The sequence below is a fragment of the Medicago sativa genome, chromosome 1 (genome assembly GCF_051527215.1).
Source record: "Medicago sativa cultivar Bolivia chromosome 1, Bolivia_mono, whole genome shotgun sequence".
In the NCBI taxonomy this organism is placed as follows: domain Eukaryota; kingdom Viridiplantae; phylum Streptophyta; class Magnoliopsida; order Fabales; family Fabaceae; genus Medicago; species Medicago sativa.
Window position 1 is genome coordinate 9,519,389 of NC_140749.1, and position 17,493 is coordinate 9,536,881.

At 32.0% G+C, this 17,493-nt stretch overlaps 1 protein-coding gene and 2 long non-coding RNA genes across 4 annotated transcripts; 1 reads left to right on the top strand and 2 right to left on the bottom strand.

Annotated features, from left to right (window-relative positions):
• The first annotated feature begins 1,399 nt into the window (after positions 1-1,399).
• On the top strand, positions 1,400-9,268 carry LOC146952429 (putative polygalacturonase At3g15720). Of its 2 annotated transcripts, none has more exons than XM_085701724.1 (10): positions 1,400-1,527; positions 5,729-5,857; positions 6,150-6,287; positions 6,392-6,535; positions 7,152-7,187; positions 7,294-7,501; positions 7,970-8,051; positions 8,262-8,370; positions 8,669-8,773; positions 8,864-9,268. In XM_085701724.1, exons 1-10 carry the CDS (start codon positions 1,438-1,440, stop codon positions 9,092-9,094), a joined length of 1,272 nt encoding a protein of 423 aa, XP_085557850.1. In that variant the 5' UTR covers positions 1,400-1,437; the 3' UTR covers positions 9,095-9,268. The 2 variants fall into 2 exon arrangements, with proteins under 2 accessions (XP_085557850.1, XP_085557856.1); XM_085701730.1 differs by lacking the exon at positions 1,400-1,527 and adding an exon at positions 1,567-1,621.
• On the bottom strand, positions 2,449-5,263 carry LOC146952430 (uncharacterized). The gene is made up of 3 exons (XR_015006277.1): positions 4,780-5,263; positions 3,046-3,181; positions 2,449-2,931 (listed from the first exon to the last, which is right to left on the bottom strand). It is a non-coding gene; the product is annotated as an uncharacterized LOC146952430 (long non-coding RNA).
• A 6,129-nt stretch (positions 9,269-15,397) lies between the features above and the next one.
• On the bottom strand, positions 15,398-16,128 carry LOC146952431 (uncharacterized). The gene is made up of 2 exons (XR_015006280.1): positions 16,045-16,128; positions 15,398-15,648 (listed from the first exon to the last, which is right to left on the bottom strand). It is a non-coding gene; the product is annotated as an uncharacterized LOC146952431 (long non-coding RNA).
• Between the last annotated feature and the right edge of the window lie 1,365 nt (positions 16,129-17,493).

Sequence of the window (17,493 nt, forward strand, 5' to 3'; positions counted from 1 at the left end):
AGGTGCTTTCACACTTTGGCATCTAACTAATTTTATTTTAAAAAATCCATTAGCAGAGATTGGAAAATCTAACCAAATCTGATTGGAAATGAATTGAATAGTGAATAAAGGTAATTGATTAATTGAAATTGATGATTGGGGTGATATGTTGAAGCAAGAATTTGCAGAGAGGTAGTTGTGGTTTTGGTGGAGACAGCAACAGTAGCGGTGACACACGTGTTTGGCGGCGATAACGAGTTGTTTCGACGACGGTAAGGATGGGTTGTTTCGATAGTGGTTGTGCTAAAACACTACCCATGTCCTTCTTTGAGTCCAGATCTGACCTTTGAGAATTGCTAAAACAACGTTCTACTCAAAAACAACTACCACATCTCTCAGCAAACCAAACACATATTCTCTCTTGGAATTAAAAATGTCTCTATCTATTAAAAAAAATGGGTTATCCGATTTTCTGAAAAATGATTGTGTCTCTCTATTTCTTCATCTTTATAACATCTGCAAAAAAAATAAAATTCTCACACTCAACCAGAAGAAATTTTCTTGAATCTGACTTGTTCATCCAAGGTTACATGTTATCCGACATCCAGACCATGAAAAATTACCAATGATTTGGGTGCTTTCTTCACAACGGCGGTTCAAAAGATTCAGTTGTAATGCAAACGACCCAATTATTAGCTTGCCATGGGTTTTGACGATGAAGACAAAGGGGACTGAGAAAACGCTATGTCTGGAAAGTAAAGCTAATTAAGGATTCAGTTGTAGTGACTTGGACCAATAGCAGAGCAAGTGTCCAATAGCGATTGTCTAAGCGATGGTGCTTAGCATTCCTCTAATTATAATTAACTACCAATATATTTTTCTTAATGTTGTTTTATTTCATCTTTCAAAAACACATTGGGGCTTTTTTTTAACACACAAAGATAATTTTATTCAATGAAAATTTGATACAAGCACAAGATGTACTACACCCAAAATAAGGGAATAGATTCTAATTAACGGTACTAATTTAACCACCTGAAAACATTAAAAAATAAATAAAAAATCATCTAAATATGCATACAATCCATGAGATTTACGAACCACTCATAGAAAAGACATGAGCCTTCCAACTTTTTCGCCAAAAACCATTGCTAAGATATATCTTTGATTGCCTCAATCACCTCTTCCACTTTGGGATTTTTCCAAAATAAAAAATGAACTCATTTTGTACTCTCCATAATATTGACCTCAACTTTGTATGTCAAATCAACATTAGCCCCTTAATTGTATCAACAAAAAAAACATTAGTCTCTTAATCATTTTCACATGCCTAAATAAGAAACACAACACCAAATTTGGAAATGATAGAAGACGTCCCCCCGGCAAAACGGATGAGATACCCAACCATTTGGAAATCTTATACCAAATATCACTTCCAAAAGCACATGTAACAAAAAGATGATCTTCCATTTCATGCACAAGAAAAGTATAATGTATAATCATAGAATTAGTTTATGCAATATCCATTATCAGCAAATACAAACGATGGTTAGTAATCATTTACTTGTTCTCCATTAATGGAGTAAAAGAAAAGGAACAAGTTTATCCTATATGATCTTAGTATGTATGAACAACAATGGAAGTAAGCAATTTTAAAATTTAGTGCTCTCTGATCAAAATAAAAAAAATAAAAGTGCATTATGTTGTTTCCATCTATATATTTTTCAGAAAAGGCCTCATCATTTGGTCAAAAAAAAAAGGCCTCATCATTTGGTCAAAAAAAAAAATGCCTCATCATTATTATTTCTTTATTCTCATTAATGGACATAATTATAATTCATGACCAATTTTAATTTTCCTAATGTTTTTATTTTTGTTCACTACAAGAAATATTGCATTTTGCCAGGGGCAGAATCCCTGTCAAAATGCAAAAAGCCTTGGCAAATGGACATTTGCCAGGAGCTTTGCCAGGAGCAGAATCACCAGCAAATCTGCTCATCGCAAATTGTCCTGCCAGGGGTTTAGCTCCTGGCAAAATGCGCTCCTGGCATAGGCCCTGGCACAACCCCTGGCAAATTGTGTCAGATAGAACACAGACTTTTCTGACGCATTCTGGCTTTGCAGACAGTGTCAGCGTCACGTCAGTCCTTTTCAGAAACATGTCAGGCGCTTTGCCAGGGGTTAACCCCTGGCAAATTGTGTACGACTTTTATAAAAAAAAAAAAGGTTTTTTATTTGTTATAAAAATCAAAATATTAAAATTTAATAATTAAATTAATTTTTAAAAAGAATTTAAATTTTTTTCGAAAATTAATTCAATTTAATTATTAAAATATTTAAAATAAACGTTTTTAAATTGCATTTTTTAAAAATTGTTTTAATAATAAAAATTATTGGCAATTAAAGTAATAGCACACATAATGAGCCCATAATGATAAAGAAGTTCATTTGAAAGATACTAAATAACACTAACAATAAAACATGATTATGTCATATATCTTATCAGCAAATCCATTAAAATCAAAGAAAAAATTCAGCACTGGTAGCACATAAACAGACACTAATCTTAGCATAAATTAGTATTCAACTAATTGGTCACTATTCCCCTGCTCTCATATGATCATCTAAAGTTGATAAGAAACATATACATTCTCAACAACTAGTTCGTCTATCCGTGCTTAAAAACATAACTCAGAGATATAAAATACCCACAAATTACTTGCCAAACAATACAATTGGTTTAATGTGATTTTGTGATAAATGGAGTTCACTGTCAATAAGTCTCAAGCACTTGGTAATATTGAACATACACAGTCAATATTCAAGCATATCATAATGCACTTACAATGTCATGAAATAGACTTCCAATACATATATTGACGGCCATATATTGACTGATGTGTCTTGTAATGATAATGACATCAAAATCTGCTCACTTAGTTCCCAATTCACCTGCAAACATTCAAAAATATCAACAGTTTGAGACACATGAGTGTTTATATTAACAGATATAACTAAACATTATAATGTTTCAATTTGAAATCTGCCATGTCAACTTGAACGTACCAATAAATATTATGCCATTCAAACCAACAAACGGATTGAGCAGAGTGTATCGCTCATCAGTGGTTCTACTCAGGCACCTGGTTTCTTCTGTATGAAGCATATAAGGCTAATAACATCACATACAAATTGAATTCGCCTGTACAAATACGGGAACAACCAAAAGAATCATTCACAGTCTTACAATTGATATTGATATACTAATTAAAGTAAAAAATAATAATGGACATAGTCTTACAGCAATGGACACATTCATACATCAGAGTCATATCTTAGTTCAGAGTAATCAATATGTGTATTGCCATACCAATATGCTCACAAAGTAGAAACTAAAATAAAACATGACTTGTATCTATAGCATTATTATACATGCAGAGCAATACTTTATATTTAAAAACATGGATACATTCATATATGAGTCTTGGTTCAAATTCGTATCTAACATTCTTAAAACTAAAAATATATCAAGTTGAAAATCACTTTCAAAAGTGAGAGAAATGATAATCTTAATTCAAGTCCTTAAGGTTGACAGATACGGCCATTCTTTTTCCACCAGAGTTTGGTTGCACACTCACAATTTCATGGACAGCACCAATTACATCTACAATGTAATGACACATAGCAGAATTTGAACAAACCATAGTTTTTCGCGACTCATGATCCGCAATTGACAACACAGATGAACAGAGAATAAACTTTACATTTCAAACAACTATGTGGAAGCAAAGCATGACAACAACAAACTGTGACTGATAGAGTATATACTAACAAGATATAGAAACATCAAACACATATAGAAACATAAAAACATAACGATGTCGCTCAGCATATGAATCACTTCAATGGTTACCCAACTCAGAATAAAAACGACGCTAGGATTCCACAACTTTTCAAATAAACCCAAGCTTACTCAAATCAAAGCCTTAAATTTTAACTAAACTCCAACAAACACCAAAACGACTTATATCCTTCTTAGCATAATTTAATTAGAACCAACATAGACAAACCATAATACATTTAATTGATCACATCATTACTACAATTCAATCTACTTCAATTTAGGATACTAGTACTCCTAATTAATCTTCAGCTTATGTTAATTTTTTATAAACTAAAACTTAAAATCAAATTTATTATATACATATATTCGTCCATTAACAAGCTTACTTGCATTCAACAGCTAGGTATTCTTATCAAAGTAACTTCATGCTAACACTACTCGGTTATTAAATAATTGACCCTCTCTAATTCATAGATATGCTCCACTAAACAACTATAAAATAACTCAACTGTCTTCATCAAAGTTTCATTACAAGTTACTAAGTTAGAATTCTAGTTCTCTTTCAAATTCCATATCTAACATAGTTTTCAACTAATCCAAAACTCCTCCTAATCATATAAAAATTCATCCTTATCAATAAAGCCATCAGCAACACCATCAAAGGTATCAAAATTACCACGTAGTCACCACCTCAACACTAAAATTCTTGATTAAATAAATCATACACCATCTTATATTACAAATAACCTTTCATCACTTTAGAACCTTAAAATCACTACCAAAAGGAAAGCAAGAAATTTGTAATAGAATTCCAAAACAAGATATTAAACATGAAATAATCGCATCATGTCACAAAATAAATGCCATTTTCAGATTAAATAAGGATAAGTTTAGGTTTTAAATTCAAATGGAAAAAAAATCAATTTTTAAATGATAAGTAGAAGAAAGAAGCTCACCAAGGGAAGAACGTGAAACGATTATTGTTACAAGCTCCAGCTAGATGGAGAAGATTTCCGATGCGGCTAAGGTGAACTCCGGTGCGGTGGTCGCCGGTGAAAGTTCTCCAATCATACAAAAACTTTAGGGGTTTTGCTGTGGATCTCATGGGAAAGAATATGGTCGGTTTAGTTTTTCAAATGGTGTCTTGTGGTGGCCGGAAAGCAAGAGAGAGGTGGTGGTTGTGACTTTTTCAAATCTCACCAATCTATGAATAAATGGGTGGTTTCTGACGAGGAAGAAGAGAGGGTTGCAATGGTGGTGGTGGCACAGCCATATGAGGTCGGACGGTGGAGTTATGGCGGCTGGAAGTTTTAACGGTGGTGGTTGAGGAGGGAAAGAAGAAGACGCGTACAGACAGTGAAAGAAAGAGAGAGAAAAAAACAAGCAATGGCTTTGGTTGTGTTTCTTCACTCACTTATAATAATAATAACAAATGCCCACTTCCTGCCAATTCCACGTGCTCTTGTCTCCATTTAAATTTCAATTTTCCCACTTTACACTTTGCCAGGGGTTATTGTAATTTTTTTTTTTTGAAAGAAGGGGTTATTGTAATTTGTGAGGGTCAAACCCCTGGTTTATGAGAATCGGGTCCCACCTTTTCTAAAGTCATTTTGCCAGGAGGCATCCCTGGCATTGCTCCTGGTAAATTTGCCAGGAGTTCTTGCTCCTGGCATAGTTCCCTGGCTAATTGCATCTTTTCTTGTAGTGGTTGAAGGATTTTCTTAAAACCATATAATTAGTTTATGCAATATCCATTGTCAGCAAATACAAACAATGGTTGGTATACATGTACTTTAGTTGTTTGCTTAATTATTCTTTTGCCTGCAAACAACTCTTTAATCTTTTTCATTCATGATATTTTTATATGAATTTTTTTATTCATTATTTATCTAATGTGTCTTACAGGACTTGCTTATAGTTTACGTTTCGATCCTTTCTATTGCTTCATGCAACTCATGGATTGTAAATGGTGTGAATACCCTTAACGTGATTCAATATGGTGCCAAAGGCGATGGCAGAACCGATGATAGCAAAGTATGTATACCCTTTCTTATTGGTGCATCAAACACCGGATTTTAGCAGGATAGAATAATTTTTCTGTTTATCATGCACGTCAAATAGACCCTTAAATGTTTTTTCTTTCTAGCAAAGTATTGTTTTTTTGGTCAAGAAGTTTTTTTTATTTTTTTTTTATAAGTAAAATAGATTATGGTGAGTAGAACTCCGACCTTAATTGTACTCTTATTTAATTGATTTATGTTTCTTGTAAATTATAATAAAACAATTTCTTCCATTTATAATTTCAATATACAATATTTTTCTATAGGCTTTTGTGGATGCATTCAAAGCCTTATGTGGTGGTAGATATGGGAATACGCTGGTGGTGCCAAATGGGCATTCATTTTTTGTGCGTCCAACTCTAAATTTCAGTGGCCCTTGTCATTCTAAAAATATTAATATCAAGGTACATGAGTATGAGTAAGAAGCCTTCATATTAATTTTTTTTTTAATCTCTTTCAATATACTAATTAATAACTTAATTATGTCAAATGTGTGATATATTTGCAGATTATGGGAAACATATTAGCACCTAAAAAAAGTGATTGGGGAAGAGAGTGTTCACTATTTTGGATTCATTTCATTAACATACATGGATTGACACTTGATGGATCAGGAGTGATAAATGGTAACGGTGAAGATTGGTGGAGCAGGGTAATGTACATAAACATTTATACATATATTGTACTAACAATACAAATAGAATATATATTGTATGTGCCTAATTATCAAGTTAAAAAGGTCCAATTTCAAATTAAATTTGATATTTGAAATTATAAATAAAATAAAAATATGTATATATTTTTTTGGATGTGTGAATGTGGAATCCCTTGCCACAGGGAATCTGAATTCAATAGTTAACTCTCAATGATTGGTTTGATGATGGAGGCTTGAGACTTCATAGTATATATACTTATCTCTAGGCCTTGAGTTTGAATCCTCCATATGTCAATTCTTGTGTTTTGCTAGACCATACATAAAACTCCGACTTCAATTGAATTCATCGCTAATATACGATGAGATTGGTCTTCAGATTAATCGATCATTGAGTCAGATATGAGTTAAAAAAAAAAAAACTTTCTCCACAAAAAAGAAACATGAACCATTATTTTGATTTTCCTTATTAATCACCTGCTATAATTTAAGACACTATTGGTAAAAAAAAATCAAATTATTTTGCAATCATTACTTGTAGCATTTTTGTTTTTGGTGTTAATCATTCATTATTTGTAACATTAATCATAACAATACACTATTTTTAAACTTGCAGGTGAAAGGGATTGGGGGATGCCCTAGAATACCAACGGTTAGAAATTCTTACCATTGTGATGATTTATATAATAGAAATTCTCATCAAACAGATCACAAATTGAAATATATTTTTCTCAATAATTGCAATGTTTGATACGCAGGCTTTGCAGTTTGATAAATGTGATGGGCTTCAAATAACCGAACTCACTCATATCAATGGGCCAGGACCACATATTGCGGTGACGGATAGTCAAGACGTAACTATCTCCCATATTCATATTAATTCACCAAAAGACAGTCATAACAGTGATGGAATTGATTTAACAAGAGCAATTCGGGTCAATGTTCATGACATTCCAATACGAAGTGGTAAAAATATACTTATATTTTTTCCTTACACATCCATCATTAAGCTAGTCGCTAATATTAATGACTAGTGATTTAACGACATTTGTTAAATCGGTCACTAACTCATACTAACAATGATTAACGAACGATTTTAACATTTGATCGCTATATGGCCTAAAATAATTTGATCACTAAATCAATCACTAAGCAATTTTTATTAGTGAAAAGAATGTTGTTAACATTTCTTATTTCTATATTGACCTGCCATTCCAATCCCAGTGTTACACCTAGAGGTGGCAAAACTGATGCATTCGATGTGTGTCTATATATATATATATATATATATATATATATATATATATATATATATATATATATATATATATATATATATATATATATATATATATATACGGATAGTAATATATTAATTAAAATAGTTCATTAATTTGTTAAGTCACTTACACATAATTTCATCTTATACTATAGGTGATGATTGTATTGCTATCAAAGGTGGATCGCAATTTGTCAACGTCAGCCAAGTTACATGTGGTCCTGGTCACGGCATTAGGTTTGCCAAAAATATATATGCTAAGTCATTTGTACTTATTAGAAACTTAGATTTATGTTACATATACAGTTTAACATTACCAATTAGAATATGAGACTTTTTTTTTTTAGTAATAAGAATATGAGATGTGAATCTAGTTATTTGTACTATTAATTTTGAGTTTTCACCTAGAATTTATGTTTCATAATAAATGAATAATTTCTCATGCAGTGTAGGGAGCCTAGGAGGGCATGGTTCAGCAGAATTTGCAGAACATTTAAGTATCAAGAATTGCACATTCAATGGAGCTGATAGTGCCGTTAAAATCAAAACATGGCCGGTAATGACTAATGATACAATTTTGAAATCATTACCACTTTATAATAATACATCATCCTCTGTATATTTTTTTTTTCTTTTGCACCGGTTTCCGACCCACCAATGATGGGCGACAAATCCGACTCGTGCGTAGAGGCATGCACAGTGGCCAAGCATTGTTCCCCTGGAAATCGAATTCAGTATTTCCCGGATACATCCTTAGAAGGAGCTCCTTGCCACTGGAGCCCAAACAACTTTGTTATTATCCTATGTATTTTTGTGTTAAATTCAATTAACAACTATCCAATATGTTTTTTAAGGGTGGAAAAGGATACGCCAGAAATATCATCTTTGAGGATATAATCATAAATCAAACAAATTACCCTGTATATATTGACCAACATTATATGAAGACCCCAGAACAGGTTAACATAATTAATTTTTCTCTCACTTTGTGTTGATTAATTTGTTAAAAATTCTAACATACATTATTTTTGTTTTCATTTTTGTTGCAGCACCAAGCAGTGAAAATAAGTAACATCAAATTCAGTAATATCTATGGAACATGTATTGATGAAAATGCTATTATATTGGATTGTGCTAAGATAGGGTGTTACGGTATCACCCTTAATCAAATCAAAATTACTTCAATTAATCGAAAGAAGCCAGCTTCTGTAAAGTGCAATAATGTTCATGGAACAGCCACTAATATCATTTCACCTAAAGGGTTATGTGTCAATCACTAAAGAGACTTTGTTTATCCCTACAAAACAAAATTAATGGTAGTTTTTCTCTAGATGCAGAACCTTAGCTGCATAATCTTGATTAGGATTAAGTTTAGTTAGTTGCAAATTACTTAAATTTATCTCTATGTTTCTGTTTTCTTTTATCTTGTCTCTAGTGATGCTTATCTTTTGCAACATTTTTCTTTTTAAATAAAATTGCTTTGCTTTTTGCTCAATAAGTAAAAAAAAGTCCACACACTATTCATTTGCACTTGCATGACTTCCTTTGTACCAAATATATATACTACAAATTTGTTTCAATGAGATAGTAGGTTTGTACAAAATTTTCTCTCTTAGTTAACATAAATATTAAGCTTCATTTGGTGACAAAGATGTTTGAAAAATCTTTGACTATGAAACAATTTTTTTTTCCCACATCTGCTGATAGATACACAAATCAATTCCACAACACACTAAACATGAACAATTAGAAGATCTGGCCAATAAAAATGACAACAAAAAAAAAATCCCAAAACGGTCAAGCAGTGAGTGACACGCCAATAACCATGATCATAAAAAAAATCCCAAAACGGTCAAGCAGTGAGTGACAAATCCCAAAACGGTCAAGCAGTGAGTGACACGCCAATAACCATGATCATAAAACTAGAACAGGCTGCAAAGAAGGCAACAAACCGCAATGAAAGCAGGAAAAAAGCCGCATATATGATGGTTTAAAGGTTATACTGAAGTATGAACTCATGATACCATGTATAAACAGTACACAACCCATATCTTTAAGCGATGTGGGACTAAATATCTCTGAGTGAGATTAAATCCACCTCTTCAACCCCAACACAATGAAGGTGTTGAAGGTTGACAATATTAACAACTTAAATGTCGCAATTAGGCAGCTAGGAGCGACTACGATAGATGCAGAAATTGCAACACCCCTCTCAGGCTCGGACCTAAAGAGGCCTGAAGAATGGATGATGTGGGAATCTCAACAACAAATCTACGATATACTCTTATACTGTCTTGGAATTTAAGGTTGAGCTTAAAACAACCTCACAAAACCGGCTTGTAAAATGAGGACTGCCCAAACTTTAAACACAACACAAATCATATCTTTATGCAATGTAGGACTAGATTCACCCCTTCAAATCCAACACAATGAAGGTGCTGAAGGATGGCAATGACGAAAACCTAAATATGCAATTAGGGGGATAGGGCCAGACCGCAATGACGGGGAAATTATATAACTCGAAGCATATTCGTGATATTTCAGATTATGAAATTTGAATCGTGTAAAAAAATTAGAAATAGATGATCAAATATCTTTATTGACCCTCGTACCTTCCCCACAAAAATTGAAAAACGGTTTTAGGGTTGGTATAAATGGTCGATAGTGACCATGGCATCATAACCTTCCTCAAAGAAAAGTAAATAAGAAAAGAAAAAAAGGAAAGAAGAGGAGAAGTGCACTCAAAATGGAGAAGCATTCAAAGCTATTTATAACCACAACACCATCATAAACTATAACTACAATGAAAGGAAATATGTAACCCAAGAGCGCTTAGATGAGATGACACATGTCTCTTCTAGCTTAACCAAGGTCCTGGATTCGAATTCAACCTTGGGTATGCAGCAGCGTTAAAACTCTCAATGAGAGTTTGCCGCCTATTTGGATTCCACAAGGCTCGAGGGATTAGTTTTGAAGTTGCGCGCGCGGAGGCTAATCGGTTTACACACAAAAAACATGTAAAATGAACCAAACATGCCAAAAAAATACATTTAACACACCACCAATCCTCTAAACCTTGCACGTAACACCACATTCCAAATTCAAAAATGTTTGGGATTATATAATGTGAACTCATGCCCAATATTTGTTCGGATTGTATAATTTAAATTATGCACTTACGGTGTGAAAAATTATGTTGTGGGGTGTTTGACAAGGTTTGGATTATATAATTCTAACTGTGCTTAGAACACATAAAATAGATAAATTGAATCAAATTCTACGACAACAACATAAATTAAATATAACAATTTCAATAAGATAATTCAACAACAAAAATCAACAACATAAAACAACACAATAAAATATAAACAAGATCATGGATCATCCAAACTAAGTACTTCATCAAATCTATCCCTGAAAGCCTTGATTTCTTCGTAGGTCTTGGATTGAATCAAACTATCTCGAATATCATGAAAATATCTCAAAAACGATGCGTCTAACTCGATTGGTCCCTTTAAACTATACAAATCAAATATAAAGAACATGGTCAAGGATTGAAATAACGGTCGCGGTTGCAGTTGTGGTCGCGTTAAGGTTGTTGCGATTTCGGCTGTAACGGATGCTGCGATATAGTCTAATATATGTAAGATGTTTAATGCATAATAACTTAAATTAAACATTTTTTTCTAATATAAGATGTTTAATGTAAATATAATAACAAAATGAATAGTCTAATATATGTAATTAATATGTAATTGTTTTCTAATTTGGAAGAATTACACAGATAAATTAATTAATTCAAGATTTCTAATCTAATTTCTAGTGTAATCGCAGTCTAGTTTAAAGTCATTGTTATAAATTTGTACTCTAAATATGACAATGAGACAAGAGCATATACATATAAATAAAAACAAAAGATAAATAAATAACTACCATTTAAGGAATTTGAATAAAAAAATTAAAAAATCCTTCCAATATTTATTTCTCACCCACACACGGGCCATCGACCACTCTTTAGTCACCCTCATCTATAATCCATCCACACGCAGTTTCACAGACACATAGTCAAACTCTCATTCTTACCTCTCATCTTCTGATCTCTCAAATCTCAACTCTCATGTAAAGCCCCAATTTTTCTCTCTCGATTCTCAATTTTCAAGTCTCATGGCATAATTGTATCTACGAACAACACAAACATATGAGTGAAACAAATTTATCATATCAATTTAGGAGCGAAAGTGAGATCTGATGTTAGAAGGAACAAATGATGAAGCTGGCTGAACTGAATCAAAGAGGAAGCAAAAGCAATAATGAAGTCGTAGAGAAAAAAAGATGAGAAGTTCGCGGTCATAACGGAGATTCGCGGTCGTAACGATGTTTCACGGCCGCAACAACACTTTGTCGCAGCGGTAACGGTGTTTTTTCTGTGATTTCTGTTCACTCCTTGAAAACGCCCAAAAACGTTATCGGAGGCTGCCGTGACCGTTTTGTAACGGTCGTATTCCCGGTACCGGTCCGTTATTTAGAACCTTGAACGTGGTTCTCATGTCTTCATTGTTTCAGAGCTTCATGTGGATGAACTGGACTTTTCAATCATAGTCGATCGACGAACATCCATACTCAACATAGTTCACCATTCTTGTGTCTCTATGGTTGAGGCGACCGTTAATTTGGTCAAGTTGATCCTTTAAGCTAAGCAATGTGAACCTTAAGCAGATTAAGTTTCCTCTCATTGTAGTAAACTGCAATTAGCTTACTGTTCATGTCTACTGGATAAGTGTTCATGGTTCTGTTGTGTGGTTTTCAACTGAACCAAACACACCAATTTATAGAAGACTCAGTGCGTCGTGGAGCACATAAACTATCAGTGCAATGTGAACCACTAAAAAATCATTTTTTTAACTAGTTCAAATTATATTATATGAAATGTGTCAAACTCTCCAAAGCACAAGTTTTAACACATTATGGGCATGTTTTAGAATATATATAATCTAAACCACTTTTTGCATTTGTTGATATTATATATTTTGAAACCGTCAAAATTTTGGACAGTGACTTGGTCAGCAAGATTTGTAAGGTCAAATGATTTTTGGGTCAATATATGGTGTCTTAAACGTTTTATCGACTATAGTACATGTTTGGATTAACGGTAGATACAGTTTATGTGATTCTCTACTCACAATTACTATTCCTTTCTTCCATATTCTTCATGCTAAAACTCATGCTCATCTTCCTTCTTCCCTTTTCTTTCTTACTTTTCTTTTGGGGTCCGATATATATGCCATTGTTTCACTGTTTCCCTTTCATACGAAAGGTCAACAAAGTCATGTGTCAATATGACATATGTTGGATTAATATGAATGGTCAAAGCGTGTTGTCTCACATCAACTTGTATCTCGCATTGGATATGAGATCGTTAAGATTAATTTCCACCTTCTCTTGCTCCATCTTCTTGTGTTCTCATCTTCTTCGGAGAGCGTGCGGGAGGGATGTTAAACATACTCTCTTCATCTTCTTGTACTACAAATTAACTTTAGTTGCTAAACATTTTATATCAAATAGCTTTACGTTAATGTAAATGTACTATGAAGTCATATTCAATTAATAAATTGTGTCCAATTATTAAATTTCCTTGTCAATTTTAAATTATGTCATTTTAATAAATTGAGTCGAATCTGATCAATAATGTACAAATTTTATAATTTAAAAAACGTCAAATACGATTCGGTTTGTAAAATCCGAATGATGGTAAAATGATCAAATTGAAGGGCCTGTAATAAATACATAAAGTGGAAAAATAAATTCACAAAAACTAAAAGTTAACGAGCTTACTTAATGAGTCTCATACTAATAATATAAAAACTGCAAATATTATTATTTATAGTCTAAAGTTTACTCAACATAGTAATTATTTTAATTTTTGTTTTACAAAAGTAATTATTTTAAATGTTCTATTATATATTTCACACCATGCGAATACCCAAAAAAAGACAACGGTACCTATCATTTTTTAGTTACATTATGTAGTCATGTTAGGTTGTTGCACCCTCCACGTCTTAAATTTGATTTTTTTGGTTGGAGTTTAAACTCCGAATCTTATATATATTATGCAGTGTTTCTATCAATTGAGTTAAACTTCTAACGACAAATTTGATTTTCTCTAATATTAGGTTTAGTAGGTTGGTCTGACTTCTAATGAGAAAATGCACCCCCTAAAAAAATGTAAGGTAGATGCATGTTTATTTTAGTTTACACATGTGACATGATAAACTACTTTATTTCATAGTCAGTATGTAAAATAAGAAATGAAGCTGCCGACATTCCTTAAAAGGAAAAAAATGAAGCAGCCGACTTGAATGAAACAAATAAACTTTTCATTCATTTTCACATATAGGTCACGTGTGAAATATGTTACCTATAAACACATAATTCGTGAGAACTTATTCCTTTTATAGAAGTGTTAAAAAAAAAAATCCATTCACATTGCACATGCTTAGTTAAAATTGATTTGTTTCCTTCATTTAAAAGAAAAGTTCATTTACACTTTTGCTCTCAATTTTAGCACGTTCAAAAATAGTCATTTCTTTTTGAAAATAAACTATTTGATTACTCAAGTATCACATTTATGGTAATCTTAGTTTCAATTCAAGTTTTTAATTTAACCTTAAAAAATAAAAACAATGGTTTGTTTTTTTGTTTCAAAAGTGATGATTTTTGCCTCAAAATCGGTATTTCGTATTCATATTCAGAATAGAAAATATAATTATCACTTTTTTTTTAGGGATATAATTATCACGTCTAAGGCCAAAAATTGCCAAAAAAATCAAAAATCTGGTTTTGAACCAAAATTGCAATAAGTACGATATTTTAAGGACAAAGAAGTTTGATCTTCAAAATAGCGAGACTATTTTTTAGAACATAATAAATTATAGAAGGACCAAAAATATGCATTGTTTCCGTCAAAATTCCAACATAAATAAAAAAAAACAGATATTCTATTATTTATGGAGAGGTGCAGTGGAAATATGTTTGAGATTTTTATTATTTTAAGAGAAATTGGGTTAAACATTGGGTTTTTTTTTTTATCTAAAGGGTCTAATAACAAAATTCACACATTTTTTTATCTAAAAAGTTTAATGACAAAATTCGCACACACATAACAATGAAAAGTAGAGAATCGAAGATTCAAATTTGTGTTTCAATATATTGAAATATCATTATCCATTTAAATATTCATGCAATCTTTTATTATTTGAATTATATGTTAAACACCGTTTTTAGAATTTATTTTTAAAAACTTTATTTTAAGTAGCTCTTTTTATTTATTTAATTTTACAAATTATACTGAATGTTGAGTTCCAAACTAAATTTAGGAACATTCACACACACTCCATTTTCAACACTTATTCTAACACTTTTTTTTATTTTTAAGAAATTAAGGTGGAAGTGAATATTCTTCTCACTTATCTTTCTACAATTATCTTATCTCATATACTCTCTTTTTTTAAGGAATCTTATCTCATATACTTGTTTTTCATTTTCAGCCCCATCTAATTTTCTATCTTTGTCCTCCACAATTTAAATTTGGCAAATACTTCATATATTTCTATTTCAATAAATACACCTACATACCTTTCGAGAAAAATCATTTGTGATATTCAAAAAATACATGCAAATTGCAACTACCCATATATAGAGTGTTTGTGTGTAGGCCATGATACGTCAAAATGCGTATGGTATATGATTCTCTCGACTTGTGCTTCCCAAATTTAAAGCTAACTGGATAACTAGGAGTTTCTACAATACACCCTTAAATTAAGGGGTACCGATACACCTGTTTCATAAATCAATAAATTAACGGTCATTTTTGTGTAATAAAGAGCTATTTGTCGACTTTTATATTTTAAAAAATATCATTTCATACAAAAAAACATCATTCCATTGTTTATAAAAATCATACTATTTTTTTTTTTACATTTTCTCGTAAAAGATAATGAATATTCGTTATTATGAGTATTAAAAATTAAAAAAAGTTGAATTTTGCTTCGCCGACACTTTTGATAAATAAAATTTAGTTATTATAATTTCAGATGATAGAATATAACTTTTTTCTAAAAACTATAATTCATTTAATCATTAATTTAAATATGGGTGTACCGATACACTCGAATATTTGAGTGTACCATAGAAATTGCCTAACTAATTACGTAAAATACTTGAACACGTTCACCTTGAAGCTATGAATGCTCTTCGACAGATTCCTCCTATAAAGCTAAATATGCTCACACTCATTAAGACCTAGACACACAAGTCCATAGTTTTATTGCATCATTATCAAACTTAACTGGTGCAAGATCACCTATGATTGTATGTCCTAATAGTTTTTAGATGTTAACCACGTACAGCCATCTTTTCTTTCATCACAAACAGAACGTACACCATTGTTCATTCTTAGAATATTAATAACGTTAAAGAGTCCCACATCGGGTGAAACCATTGACCTATAAAGTATACAGGGGAAATCAAAATATTTCTTAAATCAGGAGAATATATTATATGACCTATTTCAATGTCTGTATCCCACTATCATCCTTAACTGAACCTACTAAACCTTGTTTCCTCTCACGATTAATTAACACCCACTTTTACATGCATAATTTTGCTTTAGGGTCATTTCATTGTATTATATTTCCTTCAACAATGATACTTATAAATGCATCAGTAAATAGAAGCTAGATTAATAATGTGTTTCACATACATAAGTAAGAGTAGTCACCAAATGTTTGGAAGAACAACAAAAGTATTGTCTTCTTTTCGACATGGACCTTCACTCCAAGTTTCAACAAATCACGTATTATTTTGTTCAAGGTGTTGACATGTTATTGTAAATTAGATTCATCATGCACCTTCAGCCCATATAACCAACCTTACTTTTGGTAGTTTGTTCGTTAGCAACTTCAACATATATTGTTAGAAAAACAACTCGTAACAAAAGATAAAAAATAAAAAATAAAGCACAAATAATGAAACATGGTGTTTGATTACGAATTTTGGCCAAGTTTGCTTATGTCTCTAACTATAAAGCAATAGTATTCCATCTTATTGATAATGAATGAATTAGGGTTTACAGATTTACAACTCATATATAAATATTACGATCCAAAAGGCAACTATACCCTCAACCTATTGTCGGGGACTATTGAGAGATTTCTCTGATTATTGTCCTCTGAGGCATTTATCGAGACAAAACTCGTTCAGGTTTAATAGCTACTTGCTAGATCATCAGGTTTTTACTAACGTGGTTACCAAAATCTTGGAGGGGTTGATGTTTTATATATATCTAGATGAAGTTTAACCTCGAGGAGAAGTTGAAATTTCTTAAAATGATCTCCAAAAGTGGAACCATGAGGTGTTTATGATGGAATAAGGATCTTAAAAGATAGCTCGTGTAAAGCATTCCTGAAATCCAAGGACTCCCAAACTTTTCAAAGGTCTAGTGTAAGGTGGTTGAAGAAAGATGATGCTAACACCGGTCATTTTGAAGGTTGACTCTCCGCTTCATCTAGGTGGTTCAATTTCTCTGAGGATCTTTGTATAAATTGGTTTCCAGAGTTTTGGCGATTATGCCTGTGATTGTAAGACCCCGATATTTTTTTAAACATTATGTATGTTATTTTAG

Coding starts and splice junctions, on each gene's coding strand:
- LOC146952429 (XM_085701724.1), top strand. CDS start 1,438: ATGATCTTCCATTTCATGCACAAGAAAAGTATAATGTATAATCATAGA. Junction 5,858..6,149: donor GCAGAACCGATGATAGCAAA/GTATGTATACCC, acceptor ATTTTTCTATAG/GCTTTTGTGGATGCATTCAA. Junction 8,371..8,668: donor TTAAAATCAAAACATGGCCG/GTAATGACTAAT, acceptor ATGTTTTTTAAG/GGTGGAAAAGGATACGCCAG.